The sequence below is a fragment of the Chrysochloris asiatica genome, unplaced genomic scaffold, assembly GCF_000296735.1.
Source record: "Chrysochloris asiatica unplaced genomic scaffold, ChrAsi1.0 scaffold00006, whole genome shotgun sequence".
NCBI classification, from domain to species: domain Eukaryota; kingdom Metazoa; phylum Chordata; class Mammalia; order Afrosoricida; family Chrysochloridae; genus Chrysochloris; species Chrysochloris asiatica.
The window spans coordinates 25,005,825-25,030,612 of record NW_006408524.1 but is presented as its reverse complement, the minus strand read 5'-3'; the positions used below and the strand labels follow the sequence as shown (position 1 = coordinate 25,030,612).

Here is a 24,788-nt window from a genome sequence, read left to right as displayed (position 1 = left end):
TGGGGAAATTGCTATTTTCAGCGTGATTTAATTTCGTTTTACAAGTGCGTGGAATAGAGGGAGGGTTAAAAAGTGTCTGCAGCAGTACCTCCAGAAATCCCCGGCACCCGTTCACACCTTATAAAACACACTTTATGCCAGGTTTGACCAGACTTGGGAAGGGATGTGTCTGAGTGTGTGTGTATTTGTTTACCCCTAACTTTTCTCAGGGAGGGATGGAGATCCGGAAGATACTGGTGCCAGTCACTTTCCTCTCAGATTTCGTTTATTCAGAGATACAGTTGATCACCCTTGTCTGCTATCACAGGCAGCAGAAGGATACCAGCACTGAGCACTAGCCAAGTGTTGTGTCACTGAGAAAATGTGTTAAATTCCTCTGATATTGCAAAAGTAGGTGAGCATTTTCCCACCATTTCTGCTAAATTATGTGGACTAAAAGTTGCACTCTGTTCAAGACCAGGTGATGGGACCAGTATTCTGTCTGAGGTTAGTAGTGTGCTTTCGTTTTCTATCCTCTTGCAAGGAACTCCCTTCTCTGAGCCCTAGGTTTAAATTAGCAAATAAATATTAAAGTCTCGGAGATCTGAGTCATGGGTTTTAATTATTTTTTACTTTTTGAATCTAGATCTCGAGAACTGAGTAGAAACGTCCCAGACATTTGATGGAAGTGACTCTAGTTCAGGGAGTTTGGCATTTTTCCAGCAGTGAACCCTTCCAGGTTTATTGGGGTACACTTTGGATTGTCACTATGTTCCTCCCCCCCCTTGGAGGAAACTTCAGAGGGTGTACTGGGAATATTCACTTTGTTTTATAAGTTCTTTCTTTAAAAAAGAAAAAAAGCTGAGAGAAACAAACAAGCAAACAGACAAAAATCTCCAAGCTGTTGTTAGTGAAAAGAACCTTTAAAATAGTCAAGAGACAAAAAACAATTTCAACCCTTTGCACAAGCTCTTATTTATCCCTAGGGAAGCAGGCAGATTAAGTATGAAGGTGCAATAAATACCAAAGGGACCACTTCTTTCCAAGTGTGCTCAGAGTTCAGTGTGCATAACAGCTGCAGAAACTCCTGAGCCCGCAGCATTGTGCGGTTTCACCTTTCATTGAGGGCGGGATGGGGGGGAGAGACACGTTTCTATGCCTTACAGAGACTTGAAGCCTGAAAACCTGGCCAAGTTTGGGGAGAAGAGGCGCCCTCTCAGCACTCCTGCTCTTTGGAACTTTTCCCATAATGGGTCAAGCTTGACAAGAGTTCAGCTCAAATTGAAGACACACACACAAACACATACACACAGAAATTATATTAGCAGTCAGAATCCAAGTGAATACAACTCAGGCCATTTACAAAGTTTTTACATTTTTACATGCAAGGTCAACCATCTCAATCCTGAGAGCGCTTGTTTTGTTTTGTTTTAATGAGAAGCTTAGGAAACACACAGATCTGTGTTTTAGACTTTTAATGCTTTGTTAAACAGAGTTTATTTTTAGCACATGGCTTTCTATACAACCACATCACAATTTGTACAGTTGCACATAGGTCTAAATGCACTCCCCTTATCCCCGAGATTTTGCCCTAGGATAAGACAACAATAGCTCTCTAACAATATTTTAAATAAATGCAAGGAAAGGAAACTAATGAGTCACACCTACCATAAAATCTATACATTTTGAGAATTAAATAATCTTGTGAGGTCCACAATGATGTCTGCTCAATTACTCAGTTCCATACAAGCTTGTATGAGCTGCCTTAATGGGGGAGAGGGAAGTAAGTGAAGTGGGGAAAAGGTCTGGGGGTTTTTTGTTGTTGTTGTTCCCAGTCAGCATGGGCTGTCAACTAACTTCAGTCATTTCTAGAGTGTTTAATGCCAAGCAGTCTTTCTTAGGTACCCAAACCTGGCAGCCTGTTCAGGCCAGCAGGTTGCACGTTATTTCCACTAGCCAGCATCTAGGCCAAGTGTCCTCACTTGAATGGCAATTAGCACATACTCTTACCGGGATAATGTCTTCTCTTTTGTTATCCTTTTCACCAAACTGGGTTTTGTTTTGGTGTCTGTTATGATCCAGACAAGGCAGGGTGGAAGGGGAAAGTGACAGGAGAAAAGAGGAGAAAAGCAGGTAGAGAGAAAGAAAGTTGTCTAGATCTTTAGGTGATTATATGGAGGATGAAGGAATGGGTGTGGAGGCGCCTGGGTGGGAATGGGCGTGGGGACTCTGAGTTTGTGCTTTCCCTGGGGGACCAGCTGAGGCTGAAGCTGAGTTGGAGGAACGCATCTTTGTGTTGGGCAGTTTGTGATCTTTCTTCCACTTCATCCTCCGATTTTGAAACCAGATCTTGACCTGGCGCTCGGACAAGCAGAGCGTGTGGGCGATTTCGATGCGGCGCCGCCGGGTCAGGTAGCGATTAAAGTGGAACTCCTTCTCCAGCTCCAAGACCTGCTGCCGGGTGTAGGCTGTTCGAGAGCGCTTGGGCTCCCCTCCATTATAGCTGGGGTTGACTGGACGCCCAGAACCCCAGGAGGAGAAGCCAGGGAAGAGGGATTGGAAGAGGAGAGAGGTAAAAGAGGAGGAGAGAGAAGGTGGGGTGGGGAAGAGCAATTGGACATCATCATTATATAATAATCTGACACCAAGTTCACGCAAGATACATAAAACGGCAAAGAAAATGTTTCACAGGCTATTGACAACGGGAAACACCCGAGAGCCATAAAGAATGGTGCTGGGCATTGGGGCTGAAGAAAAGCTTCAAAGACACATGGCCCGAAGCCTCTGCCAGGGCAATTAAATTTATGGGGGCTATAATTACTGCCCTAACAGTTTGGCGTCTCGTAAATCTCCCGATAAAGGGACCCCGGGTACAAAAGGGTTCTCACGTTGGATCTGGCGGCTGGAGTGCACACACTGACACTCCACAGCAGCCCAAGCCAGATGGGGGCTCCCGTCCCGAGCCCCCCTTCCTTCCTGACTCCCACCCCGAGCCCTAAGCCCTGCCAGGCCCACCCTCCCACACCTCCCTGGCGGCACCAGCACGTACCCGCGCTGACATGGATCTTCTTCATCCAGGGGTACACCACGGGCTCCTTGCCCTTCAGGCCTGGCGGGCTCTTGTCCGCCAGGAGCAGCGGGCACGAGGGAGCGCTGCCCCCTGCCGGGACTCCCGGGGTGGCTGGGGCTGCCTCGCAGCGGCGCGGGGGCACCGAGGGCGCGGTGCGAGGGTGCGGGGGCGGCGGCTGGGGCTGGCGCCCGGGCGCTAAGACGTGGCTGGCATGCAGGCTATGCCCCGGGCCCTTGGCTTGTGCCGCGGGCTGCTCGGGCTGCGGTGGCCGCCCAGGGCTGGCGCCGCCGCGGTAGTTATAGGGGTAGGCTGCGTTGGCCGCCCCGTGTGCGGGGTAGAGCGCCGCCGCCGAGTAGGCGGGCTCGCGGGCGGCCCGCAGCCCGTAATAGGAGGTAGGGGGCTCGCGGCCGCCGCCCGCATGGGGGAGCTGGGCTTGTGGCGGCAGGTGCTGGGCCGCGGGCGCCGGGGGCTGCTGGTAACCGGGGCCCCCACCCGGGCCGCCGTCTCCGCCGCCCGGGCCGCTGGGCTGGGCGTACTCCTCGAAAGGAGGGAACTTGGGCTCGATGTAGTTGGAGTTTATCAAAAAGGAGCTCATGGTCATTAATTTGTGAAGTGCAAAAATACTAATTTTTCTCGCGTTGTCGTTTTTCTGGGCTCTCAGAGGCCCCTCCCCCTCCTGCCTCGCTTCCCATCCCCCTTTCCTCTGCGCCCTTCCCCTCCCCCTGCTGTCAAGCGCCCGCCCCTCCCCCTCGGGCCGCCGAGACTGCCGCCACCAAAGTTCTCGCTGTTCTTCCCCCGCCCGCACGCGCGCACACGTGCGCGCGCCTCAAACACGGCCCCGCGCGCGCCCCGCGCCGCATCCCACGTGGCCCACCCCAGCCAATGAGCGCACCGCGCGCGCGGACCCGGATCAGGAAGCGCGCGGGCGGGTGATAGATGCTGCTGTCCTGCCTAGGGGCAGTGGGAGGGAGCAGGCGTTTTGGTATCCTAGCCCCCCACCTTTAAGTACCGGTAGGAATTCGAGGTCCGCCCGGCTGCCGGTCTTATTGGATGGCCTGGATTGGCCCTATGCCTGTCCTGACCCTGACCTAGGCCTCGGGGCTGCCTCACGGTGTGGCCCAACACTGACCTCGGGCCCAATGCTTTCATGGTAGGCGTCCACCAAGGTTCGAGGTCGGATGGGGGAGGAAAAGCGCCCAGACCTAGGGGACATCTTGATTTTTATCCTGGGCCCGGAATAAAACGAATGAGACCGACGGACAGGTTCTTCTAGCCCGCAGATCCCCTTCCCCACATCCTGCTCCGAGCTTCTGAGAGTTCTTGCGTTAAGAACCCGGCAGGAGCCCCAACCGCTGGGTGGGTGCGCAGCTAAGACAAATTGTCCATATCATGTAAAGCAAGGCCATTTCAGTTTTTAAAAATTTGAACCTTATTAATAACATCTCATTTGATGGAGTTGTCAATGTTAGAAATAAAGATGTCCGAGCGTTTGTGAGTGCCACTCAGAGTGGCCTAAGGGCTGCAATGGATGGAAGCCCCAGCTCCACAAAACAGCATCAAAATCAACAATTTCCAGTTTCAGAACAATCCCCAAAACAGGCTCAGGAAAGAAACAGTTTCAGCCTGGTGGCTAGTAGGTCTTTTCAAGCTAGTAATTTTGTTTTCTCTTGGATGCTGTGTTCTCAGGCTAGAGTTATATTTACCGGACAGTCTATAATTTCTGAATTGTTGAAAATTAGCATATTAACGATATCAGTAGCTCAGAAAAGAGGAGAGAAGGGACTGTTGCCTGCCATTTGATAATTGAAATTTGATGGGTAAACTAATTACGCCATTATTAACAAATAAATTACTTATTAATTCCACCTAATGTTGATCTTTGAAGTAAATACTGATGCCTTATTCTTGCTGTGTACTTTTCCTTTCTTTTTTTGAGTCACAGACATATCCAGGTCCTCTAGTTTTCAGTCTAGATTAAAGCAGTGCAAACTAGCATAGTCACCATTCTAAAAATACTTTCATATTGGCCTGCAAAACAAGGATTTTTCAGCTGGTACACCTTCTTTGATTTTTTTTTAAAGAGCAGTAATAAACAGACTTCTCAGGACTGAATCTGGAACACAGGCAAGGAAAGTTAGAGCCTAAGCCTGGAGACACTTCAAAAGGAATGTCAGTCCTATCTTCATTTATATCAGTTACTCCTATGAGTTACTAAATGCTGGAATATATCCATTTGATGGATAGTCGTTTAATGCTTAGGCACATAAAGCCTATTATATGGGACTAATCTTTAAACTAGGAAAAGAGGTTAAAAAGGGGATCATGTTAGCTTTCTCACTGGAATCACCACGAAGTGGTACAAAGAGGTTTTACACATTGTGTGTGAGTGCTATCCATTGATGTGAGACACTCTTGAAATTTTTGTTTTTGTTTTTAATGAAATCCGAGCTGCAGACAAATCAATGCTGAGTATAGTCTTTAGACAGCCTCTCTGGACTCCGGGGGTGGGGTGGGGGGTGGGGGTGGGGTGGAAATCTAGCCTATGATACAGCTGCCTAAACTAGCATCTCTCCACAGCAAGAATAAATAATGCACATATAGTGTAAATAATGTGTAGCTATATTATATATACTATTATGGTATATATTACATATCTGGGCTCGCTAAACATCGGGGAGAAAAGAATCATGACAAGGAAATCTTGCCCTCCGCGTGTGTCATCAGCCTTGAGTACTAGGGCTTAACCATGTCTGTTTAATATTATTTACGGACACTAAAATCCAAAATTCATTGTTATTTGACCTCAGAACCTTCTACAGAGTTTCTATTTTTAAGTATTAACAAGTCACTGGCCCTGTTTTGTATATGGCTATCTTAAATGAGTTAACTGCGCCTGTGTTTCATGTGGTTCTATTACTTTAGGAAGATGGGCTTACACAGAATCCCCCAAGGCCTGTAACTTGTCTTTGTGGTTCCTATCATAAACACAAACGGAGCCAGGACCACCAAGTGCTATCTTACACACCGACATTTTGACATTTTACTGCAAGATTTATGGCTGTAATAAACAATCTCAGTACCTTTTCTCATCCTTCCACAATCTCCCTTTGCAAGCTAGAGTATCATTCCATTGAATCAAATAACCTTTTGAAAAACATTTTTAAAAACACCTCTTGCCTTAACATAAGACCCAAGACACTAAAATAATGCCAGAAAGAAACTCAATTAATAAATGAACTGAAGTTTACCAGCAGCATCTCGCCCGAGAAAAGATAGGATGCCCTGAAACCAAGCAGAGAGGGAGTGTGCTAATTTCCGCACACCAACTGGCTCCAGTCCCAAGCAGGGTGAAAGCGTTATCCTTTTCCTTGGGAAACTCGTAAGCACATTTGCCCATTTCCACGTGCAGGGATAACATATATTCCCAACAAAAGCTTTCTTAAAATCCCATTAAGTGAAATAACTTTTCATCATGTCCTCGCATCCCAGATGGAGAAGGAGAGCGAAGGGAGTCTGAAGGAGAGAGGGAGGGTGAGAGGGAGGCAGCTTTGCAGCCTGGTTTGAATCTGATTTGAATCATTTTGAATATATTTGGAACAGCCTTCCCTCTTGAATGCAACCCTGTCCCAAGTTTCAAAGTGACCGAACAGTGACACCGTGTGCATTTTGTTTCTTATTAATCTTACACATTGACAGTCTTTGTTAAATCACAAGGCGCGCCCTTCACCAGCCGACATTTTCATATTTGTTAGACGCGCTGACCTGAAGTTCACCTCGGCCTTGGACTTTGCGCTTCTAAAAGGTCTATACAGTGTCTTTTAGAGAGCAGGGTGCTTTGCCCAGGTCACTACTTCTCAGGGAAAACCAAGGAGGAAAAGCAAAGGAAATGTAAACGTTATGGAATGTATTGACTGTATTTGTCCTTTGTTCTTTAGAGAGAGTCCCCCAGACTGTTCTCTATCTAGAGTGCGCGTCTCTGGAACAAGTAGAGGAATGGCTGAATTTCAAAATGCTTGGTAATGGCATTGGAGAGCTTCCCCCCACCTACATTAGGCATAGGATTTTAGAGGAGCAATACTTTATCAGTCATTTCACCAATTAATTGTCTGGAAGCAACTTCCTTGTAGCAGTTTAAAATAACAAACACACAAGCATAGGATTGAAATGTACATTAAGGTAATACATGAGTTTTGACCAGGATTGCATAAAAGGTCTCAAGACAGGAATTCTCAGAATAAAGAAGTAAGCACGCTAAAACAATAACTTCTGCAGGTTTCCTTTTCAATTTAAACAGGAGCTAAGAGGAATTTAGCAAGATATGTCATGTGTTTTTAACCTAAAATACTATAATAAAAAGATTTTCTTGAGACATATCATGTCTTGGTGAGTCATAAGGAGGGTTTCAGCTTTCTTTACTTAACTAGCTCAGATGTGGTGAAGTGTTCACTGCTGTAACAGCAATCACCACACTTAATCACTTTTCTTGTATTTTCATCTGGCAAACCCCCATTTGGCTTCAAGCTCTTGGCCACACTGAAACTTTACACACTGAACAGTGGAAGCAACTTGATTACTTCCATGAAAGCAGTGTTTGGGAAATATTTACTTTACCACCAAACATACCTGGCACCATGAAATCCAACATACCAGGATACATTGTGATGATCTTAAACATCCCTGCAAATATCTACCTTTTGAGCAGTAGCATTATCATCTCCAATCTTTTTAAAAACCAAAAATATTTTTTCATCTTTCTCTTCTCTTTTCCTAGACAGATCACTTGAAGTTCAATGTGCAGAAAAGGAAAATATAGTCCCCCCAAATAAATTCTAATGTCTGTGACACTTACTGCTAATCTATATGCATGAAAAATAGAATATTGTTTAGCTCTCGGATTGCGACTCACACATAGGACATGGTTCCAGTCTGCTTCCTTAATACACTATTCCCTTTCTTCCCCACTCTCCCATCCTCCCGCCTTAGTTTTCTTTTCCCCCCTCTCTCCTTAGCTTTCATTCCAAATGTATTTTTTTAAACTATTTTTTGAAAAACAGAAATCTGCCATGGTGGTCTTACAAAGTGGTAAGGCATTTGTGGATCCCACCTTCCTGCTTACATCTTGATAAGGTTTAGCAATAAAATAAATGTGGTTCCCCCCCCCAAAAAAAAAATAATGGGCATTTTCACAGTAGTACCAAGCAGTTTATCACTGGAGGAGAGTAGGGGGGAATCCTATCCCTTTTAGGAGGGTTTCCACTTCATCCGCTCCGTCTCTCAGTTCTGAGAACCCTTTGCACCCAATAGGTTGCAGTTCCAGGAGAAACCTTCTGTAGTTTAAAAAATATATATTTTGAAAGAGGTATCTGTTTGCCCATGTTCTCATACACTTTAGAAGTCATTCTATGTATTTTAAACAAAATAATCACCCTGGATAATCAAAATCACTTTTTTTAAATAAAGAGGGTTTTTTTGTCCTATTCCTTTGCCTTTGAAACTATAAAGAAAACATCCATAAATTCCAGCAATATTTTGTAAAGGCTCACTGTTGTTTTGAGCATTTTTTGTTTTGTGGCAAACCCTCAAGCAGATTCCTGGTTCTTTAACCTCTAAGGTGTTAGTGCTTTAGTAATCTATGCCTATTTACCTGCTGCTATTCCCTCAGAATGGGGGGTGATCATTCAAGATGAAATACAGTGTGTATTACTTTTCAAAAGAGGAATTTTCTATCCTTTCCTCCGTAATTGAGGTCATTCAACCACTAGGGTTCGCCTGGAGTCCATACCGTGATACACGCGTCACTCTGAGCCATTTTATCTTTTGTGCTGATAGTCAAGATCGCAGCTCTAACATTGACATCAAACTCTGTCTGGGCAGATGACTAAGAGTGCTGCACAACGTAAACTTTTGACCCTCAACTTTTTGACCTGCAGTTGTAACGCACTAACCACAAAGATACACAAAGCTATGCTTCTTCTTTCAGAGGGAATGGCCCCTAGGATCTCAGGGACTGACGCCCTGCTTCTCCACTGCCTTTGGGAATAAGAGGGTGCATGGGATTTTTTTGAGTTTGTAACTGCATTTTCCTGTCAAATCAGTCTCCTATTTCTTTTTGCCAAAACTTAGATAGGAACTACATGAAGTGGAAATCTCTCCTGATTGCACTTACAAGGAAAATTCAAGTGGGATAGGGAACCTCATCAAACAAGTGAAAGGTGAGATTGGGAAAAAGCAGACAGTGGGGGTTAAAGACATTTTCTCCTTTATTTAAAAATAAAGACGCAGTCCTAATTGTTGGGAGAGCTGGCCCAGGCAGGCGAGTTGACTGTGAACTTGTACTAAAGCGTGCTCTGCTGGCGATTCCTAGGGTGTGCAGATTTATCTTCTCTGCATTTACTTAACCCGGCAGTGAACTGGGTGGGCGTCATTTGTTAGGTGATGACAGACTTTACCTCAAGCAAAGGCTGCTTCACAAAATCGCAATAATTACCCAATAACCTTCATAACAAATATTATTATTGAAAAGACCAGTTTGTGGGGAGGGTACCTGGTAGAAGGAGGACAGATTTCTTGTGCAAAGCACCAGATAAAACAAACCTGGGTGGATTCTTCAGTTCTGGGGCTTAGAATAGACTATGGATCCCCTTTTCCAGGTGGGTGGGAGCCTGGAGTGACTCCCCCAGTACTGCCTGGGAGCCCCATTTATGGTTTTGCCACTGGCTGAAGGGAATTTCCCCCTGCATCCTGCATAGACCAAAGCAATAGAGACACTACCCTGCACTTTCTGTAGTGGGCAAGCCCACCCAACATACTAGATTCCTGTAGCCAAGGTAGGGAGAAAGGCTGAGAAGGGCATCTTTTCTGCTCAAATAAATAAATAAATAAAGGATTTTCCTCTTTAATAGCTCATCTCTCAAGGTGTGGTTTTCTCTTTCCTCACTAATTATTTGCATATAGAATGTTCCCATCTTCACAAATGAATATGACTCCATTTCTGGTAAGAAATTCTGTCTTGTTTTCCCAGAATCCCCAACAATGAAGCAGGGGGAAAACCCAAACAGGAATCTTGGCTAATGCTATGACATTAGACCAGGTAAACCTTAACAACCCCCTAAGTAAGTAGGAGGAGAAGATTGCGGTTGTATTTATAGGTGAGGAAATATTGTCTCTTCAGCTTTTGGAAACAAATGTGGGACACCTTCTCCTTTTATGAGACAAGGAACCCAGACACACTTCTGCCACCAGCTGAGGCTAGATGTCTTATAAAGCACTCTGTGACAGAGTTTGTTCTTTTTCTTTTTTCCCTAAGTTCCTTAGCAAAACAACCCAAAAGAATGCACAAGAAGAAATAACTTATCTACAAAATGAATAGATAACCAGCCATCCTCTTAAGTATGCTTCCTATAAAAATAGGAAGAAGGGGGGGGAGGGGAATCCTCCAGATAAATTCACAGGAGAATGACAAGGTGCTGAATTTATAGAAAGTCATTTAAGTCCATGTAGCTTGACTTTGTCTCTTAAAGTCCACTTATACTTTGTAAAGATTAGAACACACAAAAATAAGCAAGCAACAATATTTGTACCCTAGGTTTGTTTTGTTTTTTAATTCGTGAAAAACAATCTCTGGGTTGTATGGTGTCAGATGTGAGTCAAACAGCCTTTCTGCCTATTCTCAGACCCTAGGGTGGGATTGGTGTGGCCACAAGATGGTGTAGATGCCCTCTCTATTCAAGTTACTCAAATTGCCAGTATCCCTTTCACTCTTCTCTTTGCTTTTCATTTCAATCACTAAGGAAGAACTTGAAAAAGATCACCAAGTGAGTAACTAAAATAGAACTTGGAGCCAAGATTTTCCCATAAAGTACCCAAAACTCAGGCCAGCAAAACAAAGAATTCAGAATTCTCATAGATACACATAATAATAAAAGAGAACCCACACTCAAATAGAGTTTTTATTCTGATATCTACTAAGATGTGGACATACCTTCCCAAATGCTGAAAATTTAATGGTCACTCTAATAGGTTATACAAAATGATCCGCCTTGCGGGTCATCAGAAGTGGAAGTTGTAAGAGGGTTCGTTTTTTTTGTTTTGTTTTTTTCAGAAAAACTTCCCGGGTTTTGCTCTGCGGACCTCTGCTTTTAGTGGACATCTGTTGGACCTGTGTTGAGTGTAGGGCCCTCCTCACAAGAAAGTATCATATTTATACTTTCAACAATTTCATTTTAAGCAGTTGGTAATACCTTGGCCAATAAGAACTTGCAAAGAACTACATAGCACCTAAAGCCAGAAGCATTTGGAGGCAGGAGATCTCTTTTTAGTTTGCTTTATTTTTGAGTCCAGTTGGAGAGTTTGGCTTTAATTCCTCGGAAAGATGAGGAGAAATCTGGTAAGGCTCCTCTACATCCACACAGAAGACCCCAGGACAGGCCAGAAAGTTCCCAGCCACTGGAATTTGCCTCTGAAGAATACAGAGGGTTGGGGTGGGGAAAGGGTGGCAAAGGCCAAGCTGGAATTTTACCCAGGAAAAATTTATTTCACCTTACTTTACCGTTGGTGTAATTTTGGGAACTGCTTTAGAAATCATAGACTATGTAAATTTCCTAGGTTCAAACAGAAAGAGCAGCTAACAAAAGAAAGACGGAAATCTCCTACTGACAAACGACCCATTTCTTCCTTAAACTACCCTTTATGAAGTGTCAGGAAAAACAACCTAATAGCTCTGGGGACTTTTAAGTTAGGCATTGAAAGCACCTTCATTTCCCCTCAAACTTTAGGGCACAGTGGGAAAATAGAGAAATGTGTTTCTGTGTTGAGAGAGAATAAATTTATCTAATCTTTCTTGCTATCTATCTAATACTCCTAAATTGCCTTTTGACGGTCTTGTGTGTAGAAGTTTAAATTCTACAAAAGAGGAGTGGAAAAGCAAAGAAGAGAGAGAGAAGAAAAGCCAGGCGGGAGAAAAGAAAGCGTTTTAACCCCTTTCATTTAGCCTGGGGATTCAAAGACTAAAGTTAAATCCGGCCATAAAGTTTATTGCTTCAGAATCACAGGCGGGTGAGAACAGTCCCACCGAAATAAAAAGAACTTGCAACAAACAAGGTTCAGGGCCTGGTCCCGGGTGCGGGGTAGGGGGCGCTGAGCCCTCCTTCCCAGGTGGGGCCCTGTGGGTCACCAGCGTCCTGCCCGGCGCTCACAGTCTGGATTCGGCCTCGCAACCCAGGACCCCAACCTGAGCCTGGTCGGCCTCTGGCATCCTCCAGCTATCTCAAGCCAGTCTGAATCTCGGCCCCGAAGGCCGCTCAATTTAGTCCTGCCAAATGACCCCAGGCCGCGAAGACATATTGCCATAGCCCCGCAAGGAATCCCGCCGGAGATCGCCTCGGCCCTGTCCAGGCCTTTCTTTCAAACTCCCAAGCGCTGCGCGGCCCTCGGAGCCCTTAGCAGGCGCCCCACTGTCTCCCAGCCCCCACCCCAGGACTCCACGACTCCCAAAGACCAGAGACCTGGCCAGACCCCTTGGGGATTAGGGTTGGGAGGCGCGGCAGCCCTGCCAAGTCTCTGCACACAGAATCATTCGCACACAAAAATCATCTTTTTACACGCCGGCGAAAGCAGCGGAAGTCATTAACATCCGCGGTTGTGCAGCAATTAAAGTTAGGCCTGAGGATGCGGCCCGGCCACAAGCGCTCTTCCCCCAAGAGGCTCCTGGCGCTGCTGATTTGGGACCAGGAAAAGTTTGCTCTCCCTTTTTGAATTGGGAGGCAGTCTCAGACTTATGGAACCAGACAGAGAAAGCGAGGAGTCAAGTTTTCAGAGTACAAATAAACTTGAAAGCGCTCAGGAAGCGAACTTACCTTAACTGGAAGGAAGGCATTTTTCAGATTTTTGAGAACTTGTGGTTTGGTCACTTCTGGACCTAAAATTGACAATTTGAATGACCAGGAGGCACACGTAGCCTGCAAAAGAGTCAAATGGAGTCCAGCGTCAGTGAGATTATATGTTATGTGGTATATAATGTTGGATGTCAACTCCCCAAAACCATAAAACTTACTTTAATGGCCCCACGTGACGTTTTATAGCCAGTGAGCCGATCTGTCTGTGCTATGGATGATTTTACGATCTAATTCATAGACAAAACCCTATTCATTTGGCACCCAAATGTCATATAGCCGGAACTGGGGCTTATAAAGTTTACTGTTTTATAACTTTTAAAAGGAAAGACGACATCAGTGTAAGCAGTCGGTAAATGTGCAAATCTCTAGTTGTGCTTTAGCTGCTCTGAGGAGTTTCCCAATCGAGCTAGGATGGGGTAAGTAGCCTTCCATTTGTAGCAAATTGATTGTGGTAAAAGAAGCCAACTGGGTTCATGGTGAGGTGTGGGGAAGGGGTGACAGGGTGGGCTAGGGGTAGAGGGTTTGTGGGCCACAACCTGGAATAGCAGCCTCTCCAGCAAGTGGAGGCCCAGGACAGTCTTAGGAAGCAGGCAGGATCTGTGTGGGCCCTGAGGGCTGCTAACAAAGCCCTAGGTCCTTGCTGTCTCTTTCTCTCTCTTCCTCTCCTTTTTATACCCAGAAAGTTAACTTTTTTTTTTTCCTTTAGAGATGAGCAAGGTAGACTCAGGCTTTGAATTGGCCTGCAACTTTTTTCCCTTTCTGCCCTGAACTTTCTGATGGATCAGAGGGAGGGAGGCGACGGGTCAGGGTGTTGTGCTGAAGCCTCCTAGCACAGGCAGGCTGCTCAGGTGGCCTTACTCCCCAGCTCCCAAGACTGGACAGAGAGACAGGAAAGCAGGAAAGCATCAAGAGCCACTCACTAGTTGGCACAAACCAGACCAAGAGAACTTACAATAGAAAGTTTATTTTTTGTTGTTGTTTCCAGTCAGTATTTTTTCCTTAAAAACAAATACAAAAAAAAAAAAAAAAAAGCTGATCACAGTTTGCTTAAACAGCCAGACTTGGACAATATTTGTAACTTTGTTCACAAAAACGTCATACATCACTGAAGCTGCGCTTATAAGAGCCACTTCCAGAGTTCGTGCAAAGGGTCCTACAAAGGCACGCAGGGACACACCGCTCGGAGTCACAGTTTTCGTCACAGAGTCACTAGTCACTACACGTCGAACAAGTTAAGTTGTGTCTCATCAAGTCACCTCTACAACAGCATTAATTACACAGGGAATATAGGTAGTTTGAATAAAAATATCTTTAACAGCTTGGAGCTATTGAGACAGGAACACTTCCACGCACATGCACAGTTAAAACAACTCGAGTGCAACACACAACATTGGCACTAAACGAGGTCGAAGGGGGACTTTTTTGTGTGTTTTTTTTCTCTTTTCTTTTTTGTTATAGTTACTTCAAGTAACAGCTTGCTTCATATAAATAAGTTAAAACATCTATTTTTTTTTTCAAGACAAAGCCATTCAGGACAAAGAGATGAACAGAAAGCAGATCTACTTATACAGGCGCTATAGTGGCAATAAACAGCCTCATGATTAAAAGATGAATTAGGGCAACGAGAACGGGGCTTCTTCACAGAAGGAACACAAGGGCGTTTCAGAAAGTCACCTTAGTACTGACACTGTGCGGGATCCGCTAATACTGCTCAGAACTTTAAAGCTCAGATACTCAGGGGCGGAAGGCCCCTCCCGCCGCCGCCATACTCATGCTTTTCAGCTTATTATCTTTTTTCCATTTCATTCTCCGGTTTTGGAACCAGATTTTAATTTGTCTCTCGGAGAGGCAAAGAGCATGTGCTATTTCAATCCTTCTTCGGCGGGTCAGGTAGCGGTTGAAGTGGAACTCCTTCTCCAGCTCCAGGGTCTGGTAGCGTGTGTAGGCCGTCCGGGCCCTTTTGCCTTCCGGGCCGCCTATGTTGTCTGCAACAGAAAAGTCAGCGGTTTAGCCACCATCTCCTCAACCTCTGGCTTCTGAAATCCGACAGATGGACAAGCCAGGGTCCTGAGTAGCGACCGAGGGCGAAAGGCTCAACAAGTCCTTCCTCCACACCCGCCCACCCCTCCCGAATTTCCTTCCCTCTTCCTTTCTAGAGAGAAAACAATACGATTTGGACTCTTGAGAACAATCGGCCCATCTGAGGCTGGAGCCGCGTCCCGGAGGACCGCCCTGGCTTGCCCTCACCCCTCTCCTGCCCTCTGGCCCTGCCCCAGGCGCCTTGAGCCAGGGGCAACAGCCCTCCCAGGCTGCCCACTGCTCAGAAAACCACTAAAGTACGGGCCTTTCCTAAGCACCCAAGTGGCCTCCAGGTCACCCTTAAAGTTCCAGCCCCAAGTCGCCTTCTGTTCCAGCCTGCACGCTTGGGGCGCCTGCTTTATTTTTCTTCCTTTTTTTTCTCCCTCCTGCCCCCAAACTTCAGAATCTCGCCGGCTCTCGCCTCGATTATTCCCCCCAAAGCCCCTTTTCGGGGCTCTAATTAGTAACGCTGTTTCCCCAGCGTAGAGCTCCTCATAAATTATCCGCCCTGACAAGCCCGATTCACGGCCCCTACTGCTATCCTCTACCTCTCTGCGCCCTGCTCGGCTGGTCTGGCTGGGGAGCGCATTCGGGGGCTCTGGGGTTCCAGATAGGGTTTCTTTTTCCTTTCCCCCTTGAATGTCTACACGAGCTCAGTCAGCCGGCGCTCCCCATTCCCCTCAGCCCCCCCATTTGCGAGCTCTGGACGCTGCAGAGAAGAGGAAAGAGGAAAGCAAGGGAGGGAGAAGAACCGAGAGAGGTTTCGTGGGTCTGGGAGAGGCGAGACCAGGGGATAGGCAGGGAAAGAGGGCAGCAGAGGAGAGAGAGGGGACCGAGAGTCGCGCCCCCGCGGTAGCGTGGATTTAGAAAAAGACTGGCTTTACCATGACTTATGTGCAGCTTGCGCATCCAGGGGTAGATCTGGGGTTGAGCAGGCGGCGCCGGGCTCGGTTCGCTTTGCGCGCTCGCCTGCTCGCTGCTGGCGGGGGTGTCCTCCTCGGCTCCGGACGCCGTGCCAACCCCCTCTCTGCTGCTGATGTGGGTGCTGCCGGCGTTGGCTGAGGCGCCGCTGGAGTTGCCCAGGGAGTTTTTCCCGCCGTGATGGCTGTCGCTGCCGGGCGAGGGGGCCACGGCGGAGCAGGGCAGCGGGTCAGGCGGAGGCGAGTGCGTGGACGTGGCCGGCTGGCTGTACCTAGGCTCGGCTGGCGCCGCGCTGGCGCCGGCCGCATAGCTGCGGGCGCGCTCCCCGGAGCTAAAGTGGCCAGAGCCCGAGCGGCCGACGCTGAGATCCATGCCATTGTAGCCGTAGCCGTACCTGCCGGAGTGCATGCTCGCCGAGTCCCTGAATTGCTCGCTCACGGAACTATGATCTCCATAATTATGCAACTGGTAGTCCGGGCCATTTGGATAGCGACCGCAAAATGAGTTTACAAAATAAGAGCTCATTTGTTTTTTGATATGTGTGCTTGATTTGTGGCTCGCGGTCGTTTGTGCGTCTATAGCACCCTTGCACAATTTATGATGAATTATGGAAATGACTGGGACATGTACTTGGTTCCCTCCTACGTAGGCACCCAAATATGGGGTACGACTTCGAATCACGTGCTTTTGTTGTCCAGTCGTAAATCCTGCCTGATGACCTCTAGAGGTAAACTCGTGCACTAATGGGGGAGTTGGGTGGAGGCAAGAGGGGTGGCGCGCGCGTCTCAGGCTCGTGCCCGTCGTCCGCCGCCGCCGTTCAGTCGGACTCGAGCGCCACCCGCTGGAGGCAAGGCGCATCGTCCAGCTTCCGACCCCGGGCAGCAAGGGCCGGGGTCGAATTGAGGTTACAGCCCATTATGGCAAAATTATTGCATTTCCCTCGCAGTTCCATTAGGATGTACCAATTGTGAGGCCGTCAGCTGCCGATCGTGCGCCCGAGCGAGAATGAAGAGCATTGGGGGGAGATGGTGACTCGAATTTTCTTATTTACAATAACTTTATTTCCCCCGTTTTACAGTCCCTCTGATTTTGTGTTGAGATTGGGCTCGGTGTTGCCCGTCCTGCCGGCAGCTCGAAATTTTGAAAATACAGATATCACCTTCAGGGAAGGGAGGAGACCATTTAGCCAATTGGAGAAATAAATCCTCCCGTAGTAGCAGCAGCAGCAGCAGCAGCAGCAGCAGCTACTACAATTACGGCTCTGTTTTTGTGTGCGCATGAGGGACAGTGTCCCTGCCGTTCCTAAATGACAGGCGTCTATTAAAGATAGCTTTTGTGTCGTGTTTTTCCGAGTCGAGGTCAAATTCCATACACTTTTATGACTAGGGTGGATTTTTCTTTAGTGAAAATACGGTTTTCGTGTCATTAGCTTGCTATTTGATATGCTTAAGTATCCATCCAGCCTGGATAATCTTCACCAGCGGGTCCCCTTCCTCCAGTCAGCCGGGTCCCAAGTCGGAAGGTTCTCGGTGAATCCAACGAGTGGGCCTAGGCTCCCCCGCGACCACAGAAGCTGTTTGGGACCTGGGGATCCGTGAACTGAGTTACTGTTAGGGTCTTGCTTAGACTTCCAAGAGTAAAACGAGGTCGCAAACACAAGTATGTCGTTGCAGTGCATAGTAACCCCGTGGTTATTTTCCTGGCCTCCGGAAGACGAAAGTACACCCGATAAAGAGCGGAGAGGCAAGGGGAACCTCCCCGCTGGCAACCGGGCGTCGAAGGCTCCCCTGGCACGTTTGAAAGTCAGGACTCCAGCGTCCCCCATGGCCCTGGATCCCCCCACTAGCTCCTTACAGCTGCTGTGATAGCAGCACCGTCGCTGTGTCGGAGGCGGGAGCGGGAATCCAGAGCTGGGAGCCTGCGCGTTGTCAGATCGCTCCCTGAGCTATAAAGTTCCACCCGAGCCCAAGTGGGCTCCACTCGGCTGAGGCTGCAACTCTTCCACTGGCGGTCGCACGCTGGGCCGCGAAGTTCTCTTGGTGGTGGTGGTGGGGACCCCTTTGTTCTTCACGTTTCTTCCTGTCTGAGGGGTGGCCTGGGAGGCCGGTGGCAGGAGTCCTTTGGCCCCCTCTTTCCAGTGGCAGGAGTAGATATGGTGGTACCCTCCGGAGTTGGTAACCAGGGAATGAGGTGGAGATGCCCAGACCCCAAGTGGGGCTGGGCCTAAGGCTCTTTCCTCCCCCTAGAAACCCCGAGATTGCAGCGACCCCGTGCTCCAGCTCAGGGCTTACAGAACTAACGCTCTTACAAGAACGGGGGACAAATTCGGGGCTCCACCTGGGGCCCCAGAGCCGGTTTGGGCAGACTTGGGGAGCGAGACTTCATGTGTGCAGTACGCCCTGCTTCACCGCTCAGATCGGGTGTGTGTGGGGTTTTGGTTTTTTGTTTTTGTAAGAAATGCTCAAACGCTTGCAAAGCTTCTGTCTCCCCTGAAGCTGCAGCCCTAAAGTGGGAGCAGGCGCGGGGATAAAATTTGGGGAGCAGCAAGAACAAGGGGGCAAAGCAAAGGAAGGTTGTGGCGCTGGCCTGGTCCTTGCTCAGACGGTTTACTCGCCCGCCTTTGCCTCTGTGTCCTCCCCGCTGGGCTGCGTGGAATTGATGAGTTTATTCTCCTTTTTCCACTTCATGCGGCGGTTCTGGAACCAGATCTTGATCTGGCGCTCGGTGAGGCAGAGCGCGTTGGCAATCTCGATGCGGCGGCGGCGCGTCAGGTAGCGGTTAAAGTGGAACTCCTTCTCTAGCTCCAGGGTCTGGTAGCGCGTGTAGGTCTGGCGACCTCGGCGCCCGTGACTCCCATATACAGCACCTGGGGGCAAAAATGACCAGGCGCCGGTAAATGAGGGTCTCGGAGCAGAACCAGCCAGCCCCGCGCCCTGCTCCTCAGGCCTCTGTGCTGCAAGCTACCTTATCTCCATTCTAATCTCTCTTCTTCTATATTTGGCCAAATGACAGACTGGCTGGGAAAGATTATTTCACATCAAGCGAATTTTTTGTTGTTGTTGTTTTCACCTAAAACGACTTAATGTGGGAAGCTGATGCTTTCGAAAAATCTACTAAGAAAACCATTACCAGCGAAAGAATAGAATAAATGTTCTTAATTCAGGGCACCCGAGTTGTGGTTTTTTGGGGGGTGTAGTGTGCGTGTCTAGAGTGGATGGGTGCAACCCTGTGAGCAGTGCAGTCTCTCGAAAATTCATACACAGAGTCTCTGTGAGGATGTTTCAATGGCCTGGCATGTCAGTACTCAGTGTGATCCTTGGAAAGTTAAAAAGGGTCAGCCTTGTCAAATGCTTGCAATTTCTCCCAAAATTATATGGCCCTCCTGAGTAACACTGAGTTTCCCTGCAAAAAAAAAAAAAAAAAGGGGGGGGGGGGGGTTTTAAAACAAAACACTATATATAAGCTGTAAAATCAGCATTAGATTCTATCCTGCTCCAAGGAAACAGGAGATTCCCTGTGGAGTATTTTGAAAACCAAGACTAAAACATGGAACTCTGGATGGGCAGGGTTTTCTGGAAATGAAGGACCCTGTGCTGTATGTTCTGGTGCCAAAGGGGCCCCAGGATGGGGGACATCTCCACCAGGCCAGGAGTGTGAGGGCGTGTGAAGCTCAGAGGCGGCTGAAGTTGGCTGTGAGTGAGCAGTTGAGTGGAAGAGGGAGGAGGGAAGGGAGGAGAGGGAAAGTAAAAATCTTGAGGCTGGGGTTGTGGCCCTCCAAGGCTTTGAGGAGACAAGAGGAAGAGGCCAGCTGGAGCCTCAATCTATTGGATTTAGGAAGGACAAAAAGGAGAGGAGGCCGGGAGGTAAAGTGAAGTTGTTAGTGATGCCTAGCAGGGTGCTATGAGGCTGTCGGTTGGGTCCGTACTCCCTCACATCCAGTCTCCTTTTTTCTTGCCCTCCCCCCCTTCAGGTTGCCCCTGTCGTGGGTGTCTCATAAAGTGAGAGTGGCCCCCTCCCTTCCCTAAGGTGTCACATTACATGGACACTAGCGCTCTGCCTTTTCTCTGCCATGGCCTGATTGCCCTATTGGGAATGGTGGGTTTTAAAAAAATCTCTGAAAAGTCCAAGAAACTTTGTTCATTCTTTCCTTTCTTTCTCTCTATTTCATTCTACTTTTTTTCTATCGCCTTCTCCTTCCTTCCTTCTTTCCCTGATCCCTTTTCCTTCTTTCTCCTGTCTTGGGGATGGGGGTGGGTGGGAGGCTGCAGGGGAATGTCTTACCCGCGCAGGAGTTCATCCGCTGCATCCAGGGGTAAACTGGACTCGTGTACTTCCGGTCGGTGCCTTCGTCATGGAGGGCTTTGCCCTGCACGCTGTTGCTGTCGGGTTTGTACTGCTGCTCGGGAGAAAAGTGCAGGTAGTCCCCGGGGCCCCTCTGCTTGCCACTGCCCGAGGGCGAGGCGCCACTGAGGTCCTTATCAGAGTAGAAACATGAGGCCCCGTACTCGTAGGACGCCCGGTTGCAGGCCAGGACCGAGTTGGACTGTTGGTAGAAACAAGGTGAGGTGTACGTCTTGTCCGGGAGACTCGACGCCCCGTACGAGGCCGGGAAGGGCCTCAGCGCGTCATAGCCAGCCGGGTAGAGGGGCAGCTGGCCCAGGAAGGAGTCCTGGCCGCTGGGCAGGCTCCCGGGGAAAGTGGGATTCACAAAATAGGAATTCATTTGCGCACCCCTCTGCAGGACTGTGATTTGTTGTGTATTAGTACATCTGGCTATAACTATTAGTAGTCATCGAACTGGTTTGTTTCTGGATGGCCGAACGCCAAAAGCGACAGCAGCAAATCACACCAGCTGACGCGGCGGCGGCCAATGGGAGTGAGCGCCGGAGCCCGCTCCCCGGGGACCGCGGCGACCGAGGCAGCAAAGTTACAAACAGCCCCCAGCCCGCCCGCCCGCCGCCCGCCCGCCCGGCAGATTAATGGGCGCGCACAGCCGGCCGGCCCGGCTCTCTTCCCGAACGCCAGCGGCGGACACGGCCCGGGCAGGGACGACGAGACCAGGCCTGGGTAGGGGCTCAGCGCCCGGACCGCCACAGAGGCCTTGCCAGGCCCGATCTTTCCTCCTCCCCTTTTTGCCTGCTTGGATTTTGCTGGGTTTTCCCTCCAAACAGGAAACCTGAAAATCCGTGACGGGAGAGGTGGTGACAAGGATGCTTTGCTCCCAGCGGTGGTGGGCCTTCCCTCCCCACCAGGCCCAGAGTTTTTCCAACCCCTGCGCACCTCTACCGGTGCGTGCAGGTTCCCGAGCTGGAGAAGGGGCTCTGAGAAACCAGGCCTTTACTCCTCCCTGCTCTTCACTCCTGTTCCTCAGGAATCGGTACATCCCTCCTCATTCCCCCCTCCTTTTCATCCCCACCAAGGGTCTGGACCTCGTGGAGAGGGAAAGGCCCACAGAACGCTGACCAGGAAGCAACCAAATATAGGCTCTTCTCATGAGCGCCCTCCTCCCCTCCCGCCCCACGTCTTGTTTGGGTTCCTACGGGTTTCCGGGCCTGCCTGGCCTCAAAGCATCCCCATCAGCTGTGCGTCCACATCCTGCCTTTGAACGCAGGGATCCAAGGTGCCAGAAAGCAGTGTTTTCCACCAGAAAGGGACCTACAGAAGAGTGGCAGTACACTAAACTCAGAAGCCATCCTTGGGACCTGCTCCCCTTATCCAGTGTCTTGGGACTGCCCTCACTGCCAGAACCGCTCACACAAGAGACAGATCAGAATCCAGATGTGGAATCTCTCTGTCCTCAGTCCAGAGGCGCAGGTGACACAGGGGACCTGGCTGAGCCAAGGCACAGAGGTCTGCAGGGTCCAAGGCAGAGGGATAATTGATGAGCTTGGTATCTGGGACAGCCGACAGCCAGGGCCGTCCTAGGTGCCTCTCCCTCCTGCCTCTCCTAGCTCTGCTCCGGGGCCTGCAACCCCTGGTTGCTCCAGGCCCAGGAGCAGTCGTCTAACCAGCTACAGAAATCCTCTGAACTGCTTTTCCTGCCATCCCAGGCCTAGCTGTCCCTAGACAAGACCAGAGAAGCCTGTCCTGGACTCCTTACTGTGGCCTGAGAGGTGTGCCTTCGAGACTTTTACAACACACGGAGCAATCTAATTTTGTAAAATGTGATATCGTTCCTGTGGCATTTTTATGACTGTATTTGTGGAGCTTGTAAAACCCCTTGAATTAGCTTTAAAATCCTCAATTCTGTGGTGGCTGAGGAAAAGCTATTTATACGATTTGGCTGAATTTCTGCAGGGTGTTTATAAGACTGTAAAACCCTAGCGAATGTAGGTTGATGGGGTTCAGGACGTAGGAGGCATTGCCCCTTAGGAATCTGACAACGACTTGACTTCCTTAATCTGCTCCTTGCTTTCCAGTTGATTTTTCCCTATCATTCCTTCTCCCCAAAGGGAAGAAATTGGGAAGGGGTTGGCCTAATGTCAGTTACCATAGTGCCCACCAGGGCACCCCTATAATTGGCTTTCCCACTGACTGTGATGGGGGCTGCACCCCATCAATACAGCCTAGGAAAGTTTCTCCTTTTCATAGATAAAGACGCCCTAGTAGGAGAGGTTAGAATTGGAAATGTCCCTCAGATTTTCTTCATGGGAAGGATCTGATAGGTGAAAGTAAAAATCCAGGAGTCAAATTAAAAAGGAAATTATTTCTTTAAATCTTTGTTTAAAGAAAATCATGTTTGCATTATTATTTCTTAAACAAACCCATCTAATGATAGTGAGCTCAAGCAAGCTATTGTTATTGAAGACAAAAATAATTACCACTTGAAAATGTTGATAAATGTTTACATTTATAAGTTTTCTTTCATTTCTCCATCATTGGGGCTGGTGACAGTTTATTACTATTATTATTATTTGTTATGATTTGACCTGGAGTCTCAATCTATTAACTGCCCTAACCAATGAGAGAATTTGATTTCTCAGCTAGGAGCCCAAAACATTCCATTTCTAGTTTGTGTAGGCACAAAGGTGAAAATATATGTATATTAAATTTAAATCCATACGTTTTAGCCAAGACGTGCATATCAACGGTATCATGTTGGCACGAGACCAATTTAGTTCTCCAACCAGCTTTAGGTAGTATTCATGGGGAAAAAGATATTTGTATATACATGATTATATATGCCAAGGTCCACTCAGGCAAAAACAGGAGCCCCAGTCACCTCTCTGGGACTGTGAGAATGACCACCCTGAGTTCTCTTCTCGGTCAAAACGACACAGAAAGTCCACTTACCTTTCAGCTGCTCTTCAAAGGGGGTGGGCGGGCGGGATGGCGAACAGAGCCTCACAGCCTGCCCTTTTGCGGTGCTGACCACTGAGCCCCCTCAACCTCCGCTGCCTGGGAGGGAGGGGGACCCGCAGGTGTGTGTGGAGGGCTTCCAAGGCCATCTTGCACGGACCCGGAACTTTAGCCCAGATCCGAGCTGGTCGCACACAGGTGCGGCCTCTGCCCGTCGCAGGCCCTCGCCTGGACCCAAAGCCAAAGACCGCCTTCCTTGCCATCGCCAGTCCTCCCAGGGCCAACCAGGCACGCAGGCCTCAGGACTACAAGTGGTCTCTCCGATTTCAGAATCCCAAAATAGCCGCGTCCCGGGAACCAGCGTGCACTCCCGGGGCGCCTGGGGACGCGCAGTTTGGACAGAAGCGGCCATGACGTGCCAGTCGGCCTGTGCAACCAGTCTGCACGGAGAAGGGGGCACCGAGTCTAGTCCGGCCGCCAGTTCCCGTCCGGCTGGCCGAGGCAGGGAAGGTTCCCGCTCAGCCAGCCCCCGAAGGCCGCCCCCACACCTGACCCTTCTCTCCCCGGCCTGCTGGGGAGTCTCTGAGGGGCCCGCACAGCAGTCGCGCCAGGCTGCACGACGCTGGGCTGCGGCTGGCGTCGGTCCCGGCGGCGACCACAGCGTGGCAGCAGCGAGCGCCCGGCGCGGTCGCAATAAATAATCGGCCCGCGGCAGCTGCAGTCAGGCGGCCCGCGGCCCTGCGATGCAAAGACGCCGCTTTATGCACCCAGAGCGTACCCACAGTGCGGGCAAACGATCCAAACGTCCACTGTCCCTTCTTAATGATCGAATGAATACCAAGGTAGTGTCTCAGGATGGGAAAACAACAACAAGCCAAAACGAAAAACAAACAAAAAAGAATTCGCGTCCAGAACCTCGGCTTCCTTTTTTGAAGCTGTCTCCGGAGCTCCCGGGACAAATCTGGCACTACGTACACCCAGTCCGAGCCACGGTCCGCGCCCCCATGCGTCGCAAAGTCAACGCCCGCGGCGCCCTCCGCGCCTCGACCGGCGGTCGCCCAGTCCCTTCCCGACTGGGGGTGGGGGGGCGCGCGCTGTTTCCAGCCGGTCGCGCTGGGGTGGGTGGAGGTCCCCCTATCGCTCAGACCTGGTTCGCGTCCTCCCTTCGACCTTAGCTGCTGGCTCTTGTCACCCACACTAACCCCACAATGTCTTCTGCACAGAAACTTCCCGCCAAACCACATTCAGCCAATTAACCTCATCCTCTCCTCCAACACAAAATTCCATCCACGCACCTACCTATTCCCTCTTCCCACCTTTCAGACTCCTCTGCCATCGGAAACGGCGCGAAGGGAAGAAAGCGGTTCAGCGGAGGACTCTGGATGAAGGAGTAAGTCCCCTTCTCCCCGGTGGATCAACCTTTCTTTCCAGAAACCAACTCTCATGGACTATTATGCTGGGAAAACGCCAGTCCGTTAGGGTTCACTCCTCCCCTCCCTGACGCCCTCCCCACCTCCCCAGTTCGGTAACTGTCTCCTGGTAGGGGA

General features: G+C 49.2%; 3 protein-coding genes across 3 annotated transcripts; all 3 read right to left on the bottom strand.

Moving 5' to 3' along the window:
• Nucleotides 1-2,148: 2,148 nt before the first annotated feature.
• On the bottom strand, nucleotides 2,149-3,650 carry HOXA4 (homeobox A4). The gene is made up of 2 exons (XM_006832278.1): nucleotides 3,029-3,650; nucleotides 2,149-2,492 (listed from the first exon to the last, which is right to left on the bottom strand). Exons 1-2 carry the CDS (start codon nucleotides 3,648-3,650, stop codon nucleotides 2,149-2,151), a joined length of 966 nt encoding a protein of 321 aa, XP_006832341.1.
• A 10,236-nt stretch (nucleotides 3,651-13,886) lies between these two features.
• HOXA5 (homeobox A5) lies at nucleotides 13,887-16,522 on the bottom strand. Its single transcript, XM_006832192.1, has 2 exons — nucleotides 15,906-16,522; nucleotides 13,887-14,927 (listed from the first exon to the last, which is right to left on the bottom strand). The coding sequence occupies exons 1-2, from the start codon at nucleotides 16,465-16,467 to the stop codon at nucleotides 14,677-14,679; spliced, it is 813 nt and encodes a 270-aa protein (XP_006832255.1). The 5' UTR covers nucleotides 16,468-16,522; the 3' UTR covers nucleotides 13,887-14,676.
• A 1,953-nt stretch (nucleotides 16,523-18,475) lies between these two features.
• Nucleotides 18,476-20,684, bottom strand: HOXA6 (homeobox A6). The gene is made up of 2 exons (XM_006832191.1): nucleotides 20,224-20,684; nucleotides 18,476-18,808 (listed from the first exon to the last, which is right to left on the bottom strand). The coding sequence occupies exons 1-2, from the start codon at nucleotides 20,663-20,665 to the stop codon at nucleotides 18,549-18,551; spliced, it is 702 nt and encodes a 233-aa protein (XP_006832254.1). The 5' UTR covers nucleotides 20,666-20,684; the 3' UTR covers nucleotides 18,476-18,548.
• Nucleotides 20,685-24,788: the final 4,104 nt, after the last annotated feature.